Genomic DNA, 15,893 nt, shown 5'->3' on the forward strand with positions numbered 1-15,893 from the left:
TTGATATTATAGCTAGTTCAATTCTGTCTCTGGTCAATGGAAATCCCCAGAATGTTGATAGTGGGGGATTCAGCGATGGTAATGTCATTGAATATCAAGGGGGAGATTGTTAGATCCTCTGTTGTTGGCGTTATGGTTCAGGTTAGAAACTCCAAAGTGTTTTATGAAGACCGCCTGAATCATAAGTTTTTAATTTGGCTAGGATAAGCATGAGATGTTTCACATAAATGTGATTCAAAAGATCCACTCGAGAGCTTTTATCATGCAATATTTATTTAAGAATATAGTTAACATATATAGTAAGAAAATTAGCAAGAACATTAATCATTAACAACCACTACGCAAACCAGCCTCCCATCCATTGACTTTGTCTACACTTTCCGCTGCCTCAGCAAAGCAGCCAGCATAATTAAGGACCCCATGCACCCTGGACATTTTCTCTTCTACCTTATTCCGTTGGGAAAAAGATACAAAAATCTGAGGTCACATACCAACTGACTCAAGAACAGCTTCTTCCCGACTGCTGTCAGACTTTTGAATGGACCTACCTTGCATTAAGTTGATCTTTCTGTATACCTGAGCAATGATTGTAACACTACATTCTGTAAGCTCTCGTTTCCTTCTCTATGAACAGTATGCTTTGTCTGTATAGCACACAACATACAGTGAAAAGTATTGTTTCTTAACACATGTGACAATAACAAATCAAAATCAAATCACCATAATACAATATAACCCTTCACCAATGCATATCAAATGTTCTAATCAAGACCAATATTCAATAAACAAAACCTTTTACACAGATGTATCACTGTACAGGCTAAAATTCCCATGATCCTGGAATCCAGTTCCCTGAATTGAATACTGATTTCAAATGATCTTGAAAGTCAGATTGATCTTGTAGTCAGATTAGCTCCCCAAAACTCTGGAGCACAGATTCTTTGCTGTAGCATGACAACAAACCTTTCTTTCAGCTAACTGGTAAACTTTCAAAGTGAAAGGAGAGAGAAAGAGACTTCTTTTCCAACTTGCTTCTAAAGACTGCCTCTAACGCTGCAGCCACAACAAAACTAAAATGAAAATCCCTGTCACCTGACCTGCCCACATTTTGTTTCTCATCCCGACAATGACACTACTTAAGGCTGTTAGCATGAATTTTAAAAAATCTCCAAACATCACATTGGAGATGGTTATTGACTAGCACTTGTGTGGCGTGAAGACAGTAGCTGGTCACTGAGTGAACTGGGGAATTTAGTGTATAAGGGGATTTTAACTGTTAAGCTTAAAGATTAATCTCCTCCCAAAATCTAGTCTAGGTTGCATTTAGAATTTAATTAAAATTTACTGTTCATGTTAATTTTCTTTCCATCTTAGTCAGGGATAAATGCCTCTCTATAAGAGATGCAGCTACAATTAGTTAATCAGTTTGAACTGTGTTCACTTGCCAGCAATGCTGATTCATCTTTGTAGACTTTCAGTTGGTGTAAATAGGGATAATCTTGCTAAGCGTACAAAGCAAGCCAGCTCAAAGTTAGCAGCTAGTCACAATGTGAGCTTGTGGATTTGGTGAATGAGTGATTGAGCTAGAGGCTGAGCTGCAGACACTGCAACACATCAGGGAGGGGAGAGGTTACCTGGGTGCTTTGTATGGGCAGCAATGTGGCACAGTGGTTAGGACTTCTGCCACACAGCTCCAGGGACTAGGGTTTGATTCTGACCTTGGATGACTGTATGGAGTCTGCAAGTTCTCCCTGAGTCTGCGTGGGTTTTCTGGTTTCCTCCCACAGACCAAAGATGTGCAGGTTAAATTTATTGGTCATGCTAAATACACTCAAACAAATAGATAATTCAGGGTTAACTTTGGGGAAAATGTCTGACAGGAAGGGATGACAGTGAGAGAGAGAGGAATAAGCAATGGTGGAGTCTCAGGCCTTGCTGTTACCTACCCCATCACTTTACTGTGGACACATCGAAAGAATGGTATCAACCAAGCTTTAATCAGCTCAAACTCCCCCTATAGAGTTTAAACTATTTCAGAGCTTATAATCCTCACTGATTATCCTGCCACAGCACAGCCTGGGCTTTAGCTGATAAGAAATACTGTAATCCCCTAATGAGATACCAGAAAACAATACTCATCATTTGTTTCGTAACACCAGAGACACAGAGCCAACAATGAGAGCAATCAACAGTCAACAGGATAAAAGGCTGAATAGAGAGAGATTGCAGCACTCAGACCACACAGTGAGACACATGCAGACCTGGATCCTGATGTGCAGAGACACACGCAGACCTTGATCTACAGAGAGAGGAAGACTGGATCCTGTTTCATAGAGACACACAGACTGGATCCCGGTCCACTGACACATGCACAGACTGATCCTGACCCGTGGAGACTGACAGGCTGGATCCTGATCTGCAGAGGCACAAGACTGGATCCTCTTCTACAGACACACAGATTTGGTCCTGATCCACAGATACACACAGTTTGGATCCTGATCCACAAACACACAGACAGGACCCACAGGCACAAAGACTGGATCCTGATCCAGAGACTCTCAGACTGAATTTTGATCCGTAGACACACACTCTGACTGGGTCCCAATTCACAGACATACACACTGAACAAAGAACAATACAGCACAGGAAACAGGCCCTTCGGCCCTCAAAGCCTGTGCTGCTCATTGGTCCAACTAGACCATTCGTTTGTATCCCTCCATTCCCAGTCTGCTCATGTGACTATCCAGGTAAGTCTTAAATGATCCCAGCGTGTCTGCCTCCACCACCCTGCTTGACAGTGCATTCCAGGCCCCCACCACCCTCTGTGTAAAAAATTGTCCCTCTGATATCGGAGTTATACCTTACCCCTCTCACCTTGAGTCTGTGACCCCGCGTGATCGTCACCTCCGACCTGGGAAAAAGCTTCCGACTGTTCACCCAATCTATGCCCTTCATAATTTTGTACACCTCTATTAGGTCTCCCCTCATTCTCCGTCTTTCCAGAGAGAACAACCCCAGTTTACCCACTCTCTCCTCATAACTAAGACCTTCCATACCAGGCAACATCCTGGTAAACCTCCTCTGCACTCTCTCCAAGCCTCCACGTCCCTGCAGTATTCAAAATGTGGCCTAACCAGCGTTCTATACAACTGCAACATCAGACTCCAGCTTTTATACTCTATACCCTATCCTATAAAGGCAAGCATACCATATGCCTTCTTCACCGCCTTCTCCACCTGTACTGCCACCTTCAAGGATTTGTGGACTTGCACTCCTAGGTTCCTCTGTGTTTCTATACTCTTGATGGTTCTGCCATTTATTGTACAACATCTCCCTACATTAGTTCTACCAAAATGCATCACTTCGCATTTATCAAGATTAAATTCCATCTGCCATTTCTCCGCCCAATTTTCCAGCCAATCTATATCCTACTGTATTGCCCGACAATGTTCATTGCTATCAGCAAGTCCAGCCATCTTTGTGTCATCCGCGAACTTACTGATCACACCAGTTACACCTTCTTCCAAATCATTTATATATATCACAAGTAGCAAAGGTCCCAGTATGGAGCCCTGTGGCACACCAGTGGTCACAGACCTCCAGCCAGAAAAAGACCCTTTGACTGATACCCTGTGTCTCCTGTGGCCAAGCCAGTTCTCTACCCATCTAGCCACCTCTCCTTGTATCCCATGAGCCTTAACCTTTTTCACCAACCTGCCATGAGGGACTTTGTCAAACGCGTTACTGAAATCCATATAGAGGACATCCACGGCCCTTCCTTCGTCACCATTTTTGTCACCTCCTCAAAAAACTCCACCAAATTTGTAAGGCACGACCTGCCTCTTACAAAACCGTGCTGTCTGTCACTAATGAGATTGTTCCGTTCTAAATGTGCATACATCCTATCTGTAAGAATCCTCTCCAACAACTTCCCTACCACGGATGTCAAGCTCACCGATTACCCAGGTTATCCCTGCTACCCTTCTTAAATAACGGTACCACATTCGCTATCCTCCAATCCTCTGGGACCTCGCCTGTGTCCAATGAAGAGGCAAAGATCTCTGTCAGAGGCCCAGCAATTTCATCTCTTGTCTCCCTGAGCAGTCTAGGATAGATGCCATCAGGCCCTGGGGATTTGTCAGTTCCCTAAAAAAAAACCTAACACTTCCTCCCTTGTAATGGAGATTCTCTCTAACAGGTCAACACATCCCTCTGAGACACTCCCAGTCAACACGTCCCTCTCCTTTGTGAAAACTGATGTAAAGTATTCATTTAGGATCTCCCCTATTCCCTTGGGTTCTAAGCATAATTCCCCTCCTTTGTCCCTGAGAGATCCGATTTTTTTTTCCTCTCTGATAACTCTTTTGTTCCTAACATATGAATAAAATGCCTTAGGATTCTCCTTAATCCTGTCTGCCAAGAACATTTTGTGACCTCTTTTTGCCCTTCTAACTCCCCGTTTGAGTTCTTTCCTACTTTCTCTGTACTCCTCCAGCGCTCCGTCTATTTTCAGTTGCCTGGACCAAATGTACACCTCTCTTTTCTTTTTGATCAGATCCTCAATATCCCTGGTTATCTCAAATCCTACCTTTCCTATCTTGCTTTTTTACAGGCACATGCCTGTCCTGAAGCCTTATCAACTGTTCCTTAAAAGACACCCAGATGCCAGACATGGACTTACCCTCGAACAGCCTCTCCCAATCAACGGCCACCAATTCCTGCCTAATCAGGCTACAGTTAGCCTTCCCCCAGTTCAGCACCCTACCTGTAGGACAACACTCATCTTTTTCCAGTACTATCCTAAAGTTAACAGAATTGTGGTCACTATTTGCCACATGTTCCCCTACTGAAACTTTGATGACCTGACCAGGCTCATTACTCAGTACTAGGTCCAGTATAGCCCCCTCTCTAGTTGGGCTATTTACATATTGTTCCAAAGAACCTTCCTGTACACATTTCACAAATTCCTCCCCACCCAGACCCCCAGCCCTAAGCGCTTTCCAGTCTATACCAGGGAAATTAAAGTCTCCCACTACAACAACCCTATTTTTTCTGCACCTATCCAGAATGTCCTTACATATCCGTTCCTCCACTTCCTGCGGGCTGTTGGGTGGCCTGTGGTATACCCCCAGCATAGTGACTGCGCCTTTCCTGTTTCTGAGCTCCACCCACAGTGACTCATTACATGACCCTTCTAAACTGTCCACCCTCTGGTCTGCTATAATATGCTCCCTAACTAATATCACTATTCCCCCACCTCTCTTAGCCCCTCCTCTGTCTCGCCTAAAACACTTATACCCCAGAACATTCAGCTGCCAGTCCTGTCCTCCTTTTAACCAAGTCTCCATCACTGCAACCATATCCAAATTTTGTGTAAGCATTAAGGCCCTAAGTTCGTCTGTCTTACCTGTTACGATCCTCGCACTGAAGCAGATGCACTCCAGACCTCCAGGCCCACTTAGGTCATCCTCCTCCAGAATGCTCTTCTTCTTAGCTAACCTTGCCCTGGCCCCAAGCTCGTCCCCAGCCTCTGCGCTAACTGACCTACTGTTTTGAACCCCACCCCCTTGCCACATTAGTTTAAACCCTCCCGAAACACTCTAGCAAAACTCCCAGCCAGAACGTTTGTGCCCTTCTAGTTCGGGTGTAACCCGTCCTTCTTGTACAGGTGCCATCCTCTGTTGAAGACTTACCAGTGATCCATGAATCTGAAACCCTCCCTACTGCACCAGTCCTTTAGCCACGCGTTCAATTGTACAATCTCCCTGTTCCTAGCCTCACTAACACTAGGCACTGGGAACAGTCCAGAGATTGCTACCCTAGAGGCCCTACCTTTTAGCATCGCACCCAACTCCAGGAATTGCTCTCGCAGGATCCCCCTGCTTTTTCTACCTACGTCATTTTCACCAATATGTACAATGACATCTGTTTGATTACCTTCCCTTTTTAATATGCTTCCTATCCGTTCAGAGACATCCAGTACCCCAGCACTGGGGAGGCAGACGACCATCCTGGAGTCTCGTTCGCGCCCACAGAACCGCCTGTCCGTGCCTCTAACCATTGCGTCCCGCACCACTATTGCTCTCTTAATCCTCCTCTTTCCCTTCCGAGCCACAGAGCCTGACTCCGTGTCAGCGATCTGTCATTGTGGTTTACCCCAGGAGGGTCATCCCCCTCCACAGTATCCAAGACGATAAACCTATTTTGGAGGGGGACAACCACAGGGGATCCCTCCACTGACTGCTGACTCCCTTCTGCTCTCCCATCTGTCTTACTGTAATGGGAGACTGCCACTGGGGTACTCTTTGGTACACCACCCTTCTGACTTTTACCCTTCCTAACTGTGACCCACGTGTCTTCCCCCCGATGCCCCGGTGTGACTACCTGCCTATAACTGTTCTCTATTAATTTCTCATTATCCCTGAGTAAACTAAGGTCATCGAGCCGCAGCTCCAACTCCCTAACACGGTCCCTCAGGAGTTGTAGTTCCACGCACCTGACACAGATATGGACTTCTGGGAGGCAAGTTGTCTCCAGGAACTCCCACATCCGATACCGAATGCAGCAAACTGACCTCTCACTCATGCTTGCCATTTCCTTTATAGTTTTGGAAGAACGAAAAAAACACAACCTACCTTGCCTCTGCCTGTTTTCGCCCAAGCCTGGTGAGCCAAAGCCCTTACAGCTCACACTCTGCTCCCTGCTCACTCCGCTGCCTGCTGTATACTGCGGTCTCCCTATTATACTTCGCACGCTAAAAAAAAACCCTTCCCAGCACACCCAGCGGCCCACTTCCATTTAAAGTTTAGAGTAAGTTTTAAAAATCAGAATGCCCGCAAAAAACTTAAAGTCAGTCTCTCTCTTGATCCTCCTCTCCGCTTGTTCCACGCACACTGCCTGGATCCCGATCTACAGAGGATATGCTGACTGGATCCTGATCAAGACACACACAGACAGGATCCTGGTCCACAGACTGGATCCCGGTCTACAGAAACATGCATAATGGATCCTGATCCACAGTCACAAATACATATAGATCCTGATCTACAGAGTGACACAGACTGGATCCTGATTTACTAGACAAACAGATTGGTTCCTGATCCGTTGACACACAGACTGGATCCTGGTCCACAGAGATACATAGAGTGGATCCTGATCTAAAGAGACACATGGACTAGATTGCGATTCAGAGACACATACTGGATCCAGATCCACAGTGTGAGACAGACTGGGATCCTGATCCACAGAGACACAAAGGCTGGATTGCGATTCATGGAGGGACACACTGACTGGATCCTGATCCACAGATTCGTTGTCAGATCTAGTTCCATAGACATGCTGGATCACAGACACACACACTAACTGGATCCTGATCCGCAGACATTCACAGGTTGGATCCCGATCCACAAACCCACAGATAGGATCCAGAGGCACACAGGTGGATTCTGATCCAAAGAGGCACACGGACTGGATTGCAATCCACAGGCACATAGACGGCATCCTGATTCACAGTCACACGTGCTGTCTGGCTCCCGATCCACATATGCACAAAGGCTGGATCCTATGTGGACACATGGACTGTATCCTGATCCGCAGGTGCACAGACTGAATCCCACTCCATGGACACATACTGGATCCTGATCCACAGGTGCACAGGCAGATCATGATCCATAAGAGACACACAGACTGGATCCTGATCCAGAGACTCTCAAACTGGATCCCGATCCACAGAGTACATGCAGACTAGATTTCGATCAACAGACACACACAGACTAGATCCTGCTCCACAGATACACAGACTGGATCCTGTTCCATGGAGACACACAGACTGGATCCTGATCCACAGATACACATATTGGATCCTGTTCCACAGAAACATCATCTGGATTCCATCCACGGACACAAAGACTGAATCCCAATCCACAGACACATTGACTGGATCCCAATCCACAGATGCACATGCTTACTGAATCCTAATCCACAGATGCACATGCTGACTGGATCCCGATCCACACACGCACAGAGGCTGGATCCCAATTCAGAAAGGACACACAGACTGGATCCCAAAATACAGACACATACTGTATCCTGATCCACAGATACACAGGCAGATCCTGATCCATAAGAGAGATACAGACTGGAACCTGATCTGCAGAGAGATGCTGATGTCTGACACACAGACTGGATTCTGATCTACTGACACACAGACTGGATCCCAATCCATTGGCGCACACGCGCACACACACACACGCGCGCGCGCGCACACACACACACACACACACACACAATCCTCATGCACTGACACACAAACTGGATCCTGGTCCGCAGAGGCACACAAATTGGATCCTAATCCACAGAGAGAGACATAGACTGGATCCTGATCCATGGGCACATAGAGAGTGGACCCTGATCCACAAAACACAGACAGGATCCTGAACTACAGACATATGCAGACTGCATTGTAAGCTGAACCCAGAGCACCATTAGGTGGTGGTTATAGCTCAGCCATTTCTTTGAGCCATTGACTGGGACAGGCCAGTGCTGGCCATTTGCAGCTGTGAATTGGGCCCAGTGTCCGACATTGTCACACTGGATTTGATCCAGCAGCCTCGGAGACTCTTCAAAAGCTCTTGTTTCAATGTTGAATGTTAACCTCGCCTCAGGACATATTTAGCTGACAATATGTCAGACATTGCAGGTGATTTGTGTTCTGGGAACATCTGCTGTTTGTGCCAGCAGGTTGACAGCACAGTAATCTTCAGCCTTTCAATCAGATGTCAGACTCTGAGATCGACCATTTTCTTGCTCTGTCAGTGCAACACAAAGATTTCTATGTTATCTCTGAACCCTGAGACTAACAGCCACAAGCTGAGTTTCCTGATGTTTTAAACTGTTAGTGTTTAATTTTAAACACTCTGATAGGAACATATGAGAGCATCCACAGAATAGATCCCAGCCTTTCATCTGGAGCTATCAGTCCTGTTGTTGATCTGCATTGTCCGATTTCCTTATACGCTGAATAGAACAACGTCAGTCACTCCATATAACATTCATTTTAACCTCACTCAGGCTTTATATATTCAAAACGCTAACACATTTATTGTGTAATTGTTTGGAGTTTCTGTTTGTTCAGCAGAGTAAGGATCACTCACTGTGTAACTGTGTAGAGTCTCTGGGCCCTATTGTACATTTTGATTCTAAGTGCTGGGCACACTTGAGACTGGGAGTGTTTCAGATTCGACTTTTAGATCCATTTTCAGGCACCCCCATACGAACTCTGCCTGAAAAATATCAGCGATTCTGAATCACACTGCACAAGCCTGTGGGCGGAGCTAAACAGAGCCTCCAACTGCACATGTGCAGGAAAAAAATAGAAAAACGCTTCCCTGCCATATTGTACCTGGGCTGGATAATGCGTCCTCCTGGCCCCCAGAGACATTGCCCCACCCCTACAATATTCCTGACTCCCTTATTCCCCACACCCTGCCACCTAGTCTGATGGCAGGCCCCTCCTTCCCTGCTCCCCCACCGATCTCACACAGGGTGGCAGCGGACCCCCCCTGCACCCCTAGAGGGAGTATGTGTGTGTGTGTGTGTGTGTATGTGTGCTTGTGTGCGTTGGTGGTGTGCACGTGTGTGTCGGTGGGTGCGTGTGTGTGTGTCTCAGTGACTATGCGTCAGTGTGTGTATATAGAATCATAGAACCCTATAGCGCAGAAAGAGGCCCTTCAGCCCATTGAGTCTGCACTGAACACAATCCCACCCAGGCCCTACCCCCATGTCTCTACGTATTTTACCCACTAATCCCTCTAACCTACGCATCTCAGGACACCAAGGGGCAATTTTTAGCATGGCCAATCAACCTAACCTGCACAACTTTGGACTGGGTGGGTGCACGTGAGTGTGTCAGTGGGAATATGTGTGTGTTCTCGTTGGATGCATGTGTGTGTTCGGTGGGAACGTGTGTGTGTGTGTGCTGGTGGTTGTCTGTGTGTGTGTGTACATCGGTGAGTGCGTGTAAGTGTGCGTGTTTGTGCATGTGAGTCAGTGAGTGCATGTGTATGTGTGTCTCGGTGGTGTGTGTATGTGTCTCGTTGATTGCATGTATGTATGTGTGAGTCTTGTGCAGTGTAGGTTTGTGTGTGTGTCTTGGTGGATGCACGTGTGTGCCTTGGTGGGTGCTTGTGTGTGTGTGCGTATCTTGGTGACTGCATATCTGTGTGTGTGTCTCGGTGGGTGGATGAACATGTGTGTCTGTGTGTGTCTTGGTGGGTGTGTGTGTGCATGTGTGTCTCTGTGTCTCGGTGGGTGTGTGTGTGTGTGTCTCAGTGGGTGTGTGTATGTGTGTCTGTTTCTCGATGGGTGCAGGTGTGTGTGTCTCGGTGGGTGCATGTAGGTGCATGTGCCTGTATCTAGGTGGCTGCATGTATGTGTGTCTGTGTCTTGATGGGTGTGTGTGTATGTGTCTGACTTTAGGTGGGTGGGTGTGTGTGTATCTCGGTGAGTGTGCGTGTGTGTGTGTGTGTTGGTGAGTGTGCATATGTGTCTCAATGAGTGCGTGTGTGTGTGTGTGTCTCCTGGATTGCATATGTGGGTGTTTGTGTGTGTCTTGGAGGGTGCGTGTGTGTGTCTTTGGTGGGTGCGTGTGTTTGTCTAGGTGGTGTGTGTGTGTATGTGTGTGTGTCTGGGTGACTGCACATCTGTGTGTGTGTTTAGGTAGTGTGTGTGTGACTGCAATCTGTGGGTGCTTGTGTGTGTCTCGGAGTTTGTGTGTGTGCGTGTGCAACTCAGTGGGTGCATGTGTGTACGTGTGTCTTGCTCTGTGTGTGTGTCTCGGTGGCTATGTGTGTGTGCGTGTATGTGGGCATGTGTGTCTGGTAGGTACGTGTGTGCAGGTGGCTACGTGTGTGTGCGTGTATGTGGGCATGTGTGTCTGGTAGGTACGTGTGTGCAGGTGGCTACGTGTGTGTGCGTGTACGTGGGCATGTGTGTCTGGCAGGCACGTGTGTGTGTGTCTCAGTGGGTGCATGTGTGTGTGTCTCACTGGGTATGTCTGTGTGTGTCTTGGTGGGTATGTGTGTGTGTGTGTCTCAGTGGGTGCATGTGTGTATGTGTGTCCCGGTGGGGACGTGAGTATGTCTCGATGCATGTGGGTGTGGGTGTGCGTTTGTGTGTTGATGGGTGCATGTGTGTGTGTGCGAGTGTGTGCATGTGCCTGTCTGTATGTGTGTCTCGGTGTGTGTGTGTCTGTCTGTGTGTCTTGGTGGGTGTTTGTGTATGTGTGTGTGTGTGTGTCTCAGTGGGTGCGTATGCGCTACTGTGGCTCAGTGAGTGCATGTGCGTGTGCATGTCTTTGTGGATGCATGTATGTGTGTGTGTGTGTGTATGTGTTTGTCTCAGGGTGTGTGTGTGCGTGCACGCGCATGCGTGCCTTGATGGGTATGTGTGTGTATGCCAGTGGGTGCATGTGTGTGTGTGTCTGTGGGTCTATGTTTGTATGCGCACCTCAGTGGATGTGTCTCACTCTGTGTGCACGTGCTTCAGTGTGTGCTTGTGTGTGTTTGTTGGGTGCATGTGTGTATGGGTCAGTGGGTGTATGTACATGTGTGTCAGTGGGTGTATGTGTGTGTGAGACATTGGATTCGTGTGTGTGTCTTGGTGGCTGCATGTGTGTGTGTGTGTGTGTGTGTGTGTGTGTCTCAGTGGGTCCTTGTGTGTGTGTGTGTGTGTGCCTTGGAGGCTGCGTGTGTATGTGCGTGTGTGTGTCTCAGTGGCTACGTATGTGTATGTATGCGTCTGTGTCTGGTGGGTGCATGTATGTGTGTGTCTCAGTGGGTGCATGTGCCATGTGCATGTGTCAGTGGGTGCGTGTGTGTGTGTAGGTGCATGTGGATGTGCCTGTGTGTGTCAGTGGGTGCATATATGTGTGTGTGTCTATGTGTGTACGTGTGTGTGCACCTCAGTGGGTGTGTCTCACTGTGTGTGCATATGCGCGCACACCTTGGTGTGTGCTTGTGTGTGTCAGTGGGTGCGTGTGTGTTTTGGTGTGTGTGTGGGTGTGGGTGTATGAGTGTTTGTTGGTGTGTACATCTGTGTATGGGTCAGTGGGTGTATGTACATGTATGTCAGTAGGTGAGTGTGTGTGTGTGTGACATTGGGTATATGTATGTGTCTTGGTGGCAGCATATGTGCGTGTGTGTCTCAGTGGGTGCGTGTGTGTGTGTTGGTGAGTGTGTGTGTGTGTGTGTCTGTGTGTGTGTGTATCTCGGGTGCGTGTATCTTGATGGGTGTCTGTGTGTATGTGTGCTCAGTGGGCATGTGTGTGTGTCTGTCGGTGAATGCGTGCGTGTGTGTCGGTGGGTGCATATGTGTATGCGTGTATGGGTAGGTGCGTGTGTGTGTGTGTTTGTCAGCGGGTGCACGTGTGTGCTGGTAGGTGCATTTGTATGTGTGTGTCAGTGGGTGTGTTTGCGTGTGTGTGTCGGTGGGTGTGTGTGTGTGTTTGTCAATGGGTACATGTGTGTGTGTCAGTGGATGCATGTGTGTGTGTGTCAGTGGGTGCTTGTGCATATGTGTGTCATTGGGTGCATTTGTGTGTGTCTCAGTGTGTGTGTGTGTGTCTTGGTGTGTGTGTGTGTCTCGGTGTGTGTGGGTGTCGCGGTGTGGGTGTCTCGGTGTGTGCGTGTGTGTCTCGGTGTGTGCGTGTGTGTCTCGGTGTGTGCGTGTGTGTCTCAGTGTGTGTGAGTCTTGGTATGTGTGTGTGTGTCTCGGTGTGTGCGTGTGTGTCTCGGTCTGTGTGTGTCTCAGTGCGTGCGTGTGTATCTCAGTTTGTGTGTGGCTCAGTCTGTGTGTGTCTCTGTGTGTGTGTGTGTGTGTGTGTCTCGGTCTCTGTGTGTCTCGGTGTGTGCGTGCGTGTCTCAGTGCATGCGTGTGTATCTTGGTGTGTGTCTGTGTCTCGGTGTGTGCATGTGTGTCTCGGTCTGTATGTGTCTCGGTGCGTGTGTGTGTGTGTCTCGGGGGTGTGTGTGTGTGTGTCTCAGTGCATACGTGTGTATCTTGGTGTGCGTGTGTGTCTTGGTGTACGTGTCTCCGTGCGTGCTTGTGTATCTCCATGCATGTGTGTCTTGGTGCGTGCGTGTGTGTCTTGGTACATGCGTGTGTGTCTTGGTGCGTGCGTGTGTGTCTCGGTCTGTATGTGTCTCGGTGCGTGTGTGTGTGTGTGTCTCGGGGGTGTGTGTGTGTGTCTCAGTGCATACGTGTGTATCTTGGTGTGCGTGTGTGTCTTGGTGTGCGTGTCTCCGTGCGTGCTTGTGTATCTCCATGCGTGTGTGTCTTGGTGTGTGCATGTGTGTCTCGGTACATGCGTGTGTGTCTCGGTCTGTGTGTGTCTCAGTGTGTGCATGTGTGTCTCGATCTGTGTGTGTCTCAGTGTGTGCGTGTGTATCTCGGTGTGTGTGTGTGTCTCAATGTGTGTATGTGTCAGTCTCGGTGTGTGGGTGTGTGTGTGTGTATGTGTCAGTCTTGGTGTGTGTGCGTGTATCTTGGTGCGTGCGTGTATCTCAATGTGTGTGTTTGTGAGTATGTCTGGATGTCTCAGTATCTGTGTGCGTGGATGTCTCTGTGAGGTGTAGGTGGGTGTGTGTGTCAGTGCTGGGGGTAAGTGAGAATAATTAAGTGTGATGATTGTTCCGGAGTCCAGGTCTTGGTCTGCTCCGGAGAATGCAATGTGTTTGTTGCGATCAATCCCTCTATTCAGTCGGATTGGGATAATCAGTTGCTGATGATTTATCTTTCTTTGTTTTCCAGTTGGGAGGCTGTGCAATCCTGGGAGTTGGGATCTGGCTGGCTGTAACACAGGGTAACTTTGCAACGCTCTCCACAACTATCCCTTTCATCTCAGCTGCCAACCTGCTGATTGCCATTGGCCTGATAGTGATGATAGTCGGATTTCTGGGATGTGTTGGTGCAATTAAAGAAAACAAATGTCTCCTATTGGCTGTAAGTAAATCCCCTCACCTATCGCCCCTCATTGCTCACCACTCATCCTTCACCCCCAGCCCCTCACCCCGAATCCTTCACCCCCACCCTCATCCCTAATCCCCCACCCCTAATCCCTCATCCCAACTTCTTGCTTCTAACCCCTCACCCTTAACCTCTCACCCCTAACTCCTCCCTGAACGGGATGCTGTGTCCATATTATACTGAGTGTATGTATATGTGTGTGTAGATTATGTGTGTATATTACAGAGTGTGTGGGTGTATATGTATGTGGACTCTGTATGGTGGAAGAGAGAATGTCTGGGGCGCATGGGGTCCTTAATTATGCTGGCTGCTTTGCTGAGGCAGTGGAGGTGTAAACAGAAGGGAGGCCGATTTGCGTGATGGATTGGATTACATTCACGAACTTTTGTACTTCCTTGCTGTGTGTATATTATAGTGTATGTGTGTGGATGCTGTGTGTATAGTATAGTGGGTGTGTATAGATGTGTTTATATGATAGCATGTGTGTATATGTGTGTGGATACTGCGTGTATAGTATAGTGGGTGTGTATAGACGTTGTGTCTATATGATAGCATGTGTGTAGAAGTTGTGTGTATATTATAGTGGGTGTGTGTATATGTGTGGATGCTGTGTCTATATCATGCTGTGTATATATATATGTACATGAGTGTGGATGCTGTGTGTATGTTATAGTGGGTGTGTGTATATGCATGGATGCTGTGTATGTATTATAGTGGGTGTGTATATATGTATGTGTACATGCTGTGTGTATATTATGGTGTGTGGATATATGTGTGTGGATATTGTGTGTGTATTATAGTAGGTGTGTGTAATTGTGTATGAATGTTGCATATATATTGTAGTGGATGTGTGTAAATGTGTGTATAGTATACTGGGTGTGTGTGTATATGTATGAATGCTGTGTGTAGAGTATACTGGGTGCATGTCCATGTTTGTGGATGCTGTGTGTATCTTATACTGGGTATGTGTATTATATGTTTGTGGATGCTGTGTGCATTTTATCTTGTGTGTGAATGTGTATGTGTGGGTGCTGTATATATTATACTGTGTATAAGTATGTATGTGTGGGGATGCTATGTGAATAGTATACTGGGTGTAAGTATGTATATGTGTGTGGATGCTGTGTGTATGTGTGTGTGTGTGTATATCACAATGGGTATGTGTGTATATTATAGTAGGTGTGTGTATATGTATGTGGGTGCAGTGTGTATATTATAGTGTGTGTATATGTGTGTTGGTGCTGTGTTTATGTTATAGTATATGTGTGTATATGTGTAGGTGCTATGTGTATATTATGCTAGATGTGTGTATATGTGTGTGGATGCTGTGTGTCTATTATATCATGCATATATGTGTATGGATGGTGTGTGTATGTTATAATGAGTGTTAATATATATGTATGGATGCTGTGTGTATATTATAGTGGATGTGTGCATGTGTGTGGGTACTGTGTATATATTGTAATGGGTGTGTGTATGTAAATGTATGGATGCTGTGTGTATATTATACTGGGTGTGTATATTTACACATGTGGAAGCTGTGTGTATATTGTAGTGAGTGTGTATATATGTGTGTGGATGCTGCATGTATATTATAGTGGGTGTGTGTATGTATGTGTGGATGCTGTATGTATATTAATTTATGTAAGTGTGTATATATGTATGGACATTGCATGTATATTTGTGTGTGTATCTATATGTTTGGTGCTCTGTTTATGTTATACTGTGTGTGTGTGTATGCGAGTGGCTGATGTGTATACTATAGTGGAAGTGTATATAGGTGTGTGGATGCTGTATTTATGTTATAGTGTGTGTGTGTGTACATGTGTATGGATGCTGTGTGTATGTTATTTCATGTGTGAGTGTGAAGA

At 46.9% G+C, this 15,893-nt stretch overlaps 1 protein-coding gene across 5 annotated transcripts in view; it reads left to right on the top strand.

The window, feature by feature from the left end:
* The window catches only part of tspan4a (tetraspanin 4a), an 81,369-nt gene that overhangs the window by 28,435 nt on the left and 37,041 nt on the right, over positions 1 to 15,893 (top strand). For all 5 annotated transcript variants that reach the window (XM_080191631.1, XM_080191632.1, XM_080191633.1 and 2 more), the window contains one exon: positions 13,807 to 13,998. In XM_080191631.1, coding sequence (XP_080047757.1) covers positions 13,807 to 13,998 — 192 coding nt within the window. The remainder of the gene's footprint in view (positions 1 to 13,806; positions 13,999 to 15,893) is intronic.

The sequence above is a fragment of the Carcharhinus amblyrhynchos genome, chromosome 6 (genome assembly GCF_965287045.1).
Source record: "Carcharhinus amblyrhynchos chromosome 6, sCarAmb.v2.hapA, whole genome shotgun sequence".
NCBI lineage: Eukaryota > Metazoa > Chordata > Chondrichthyes > Carcharhiniformes > Carcharhinidae > Carcharhinus > Carcharhinus amblyrhynchos.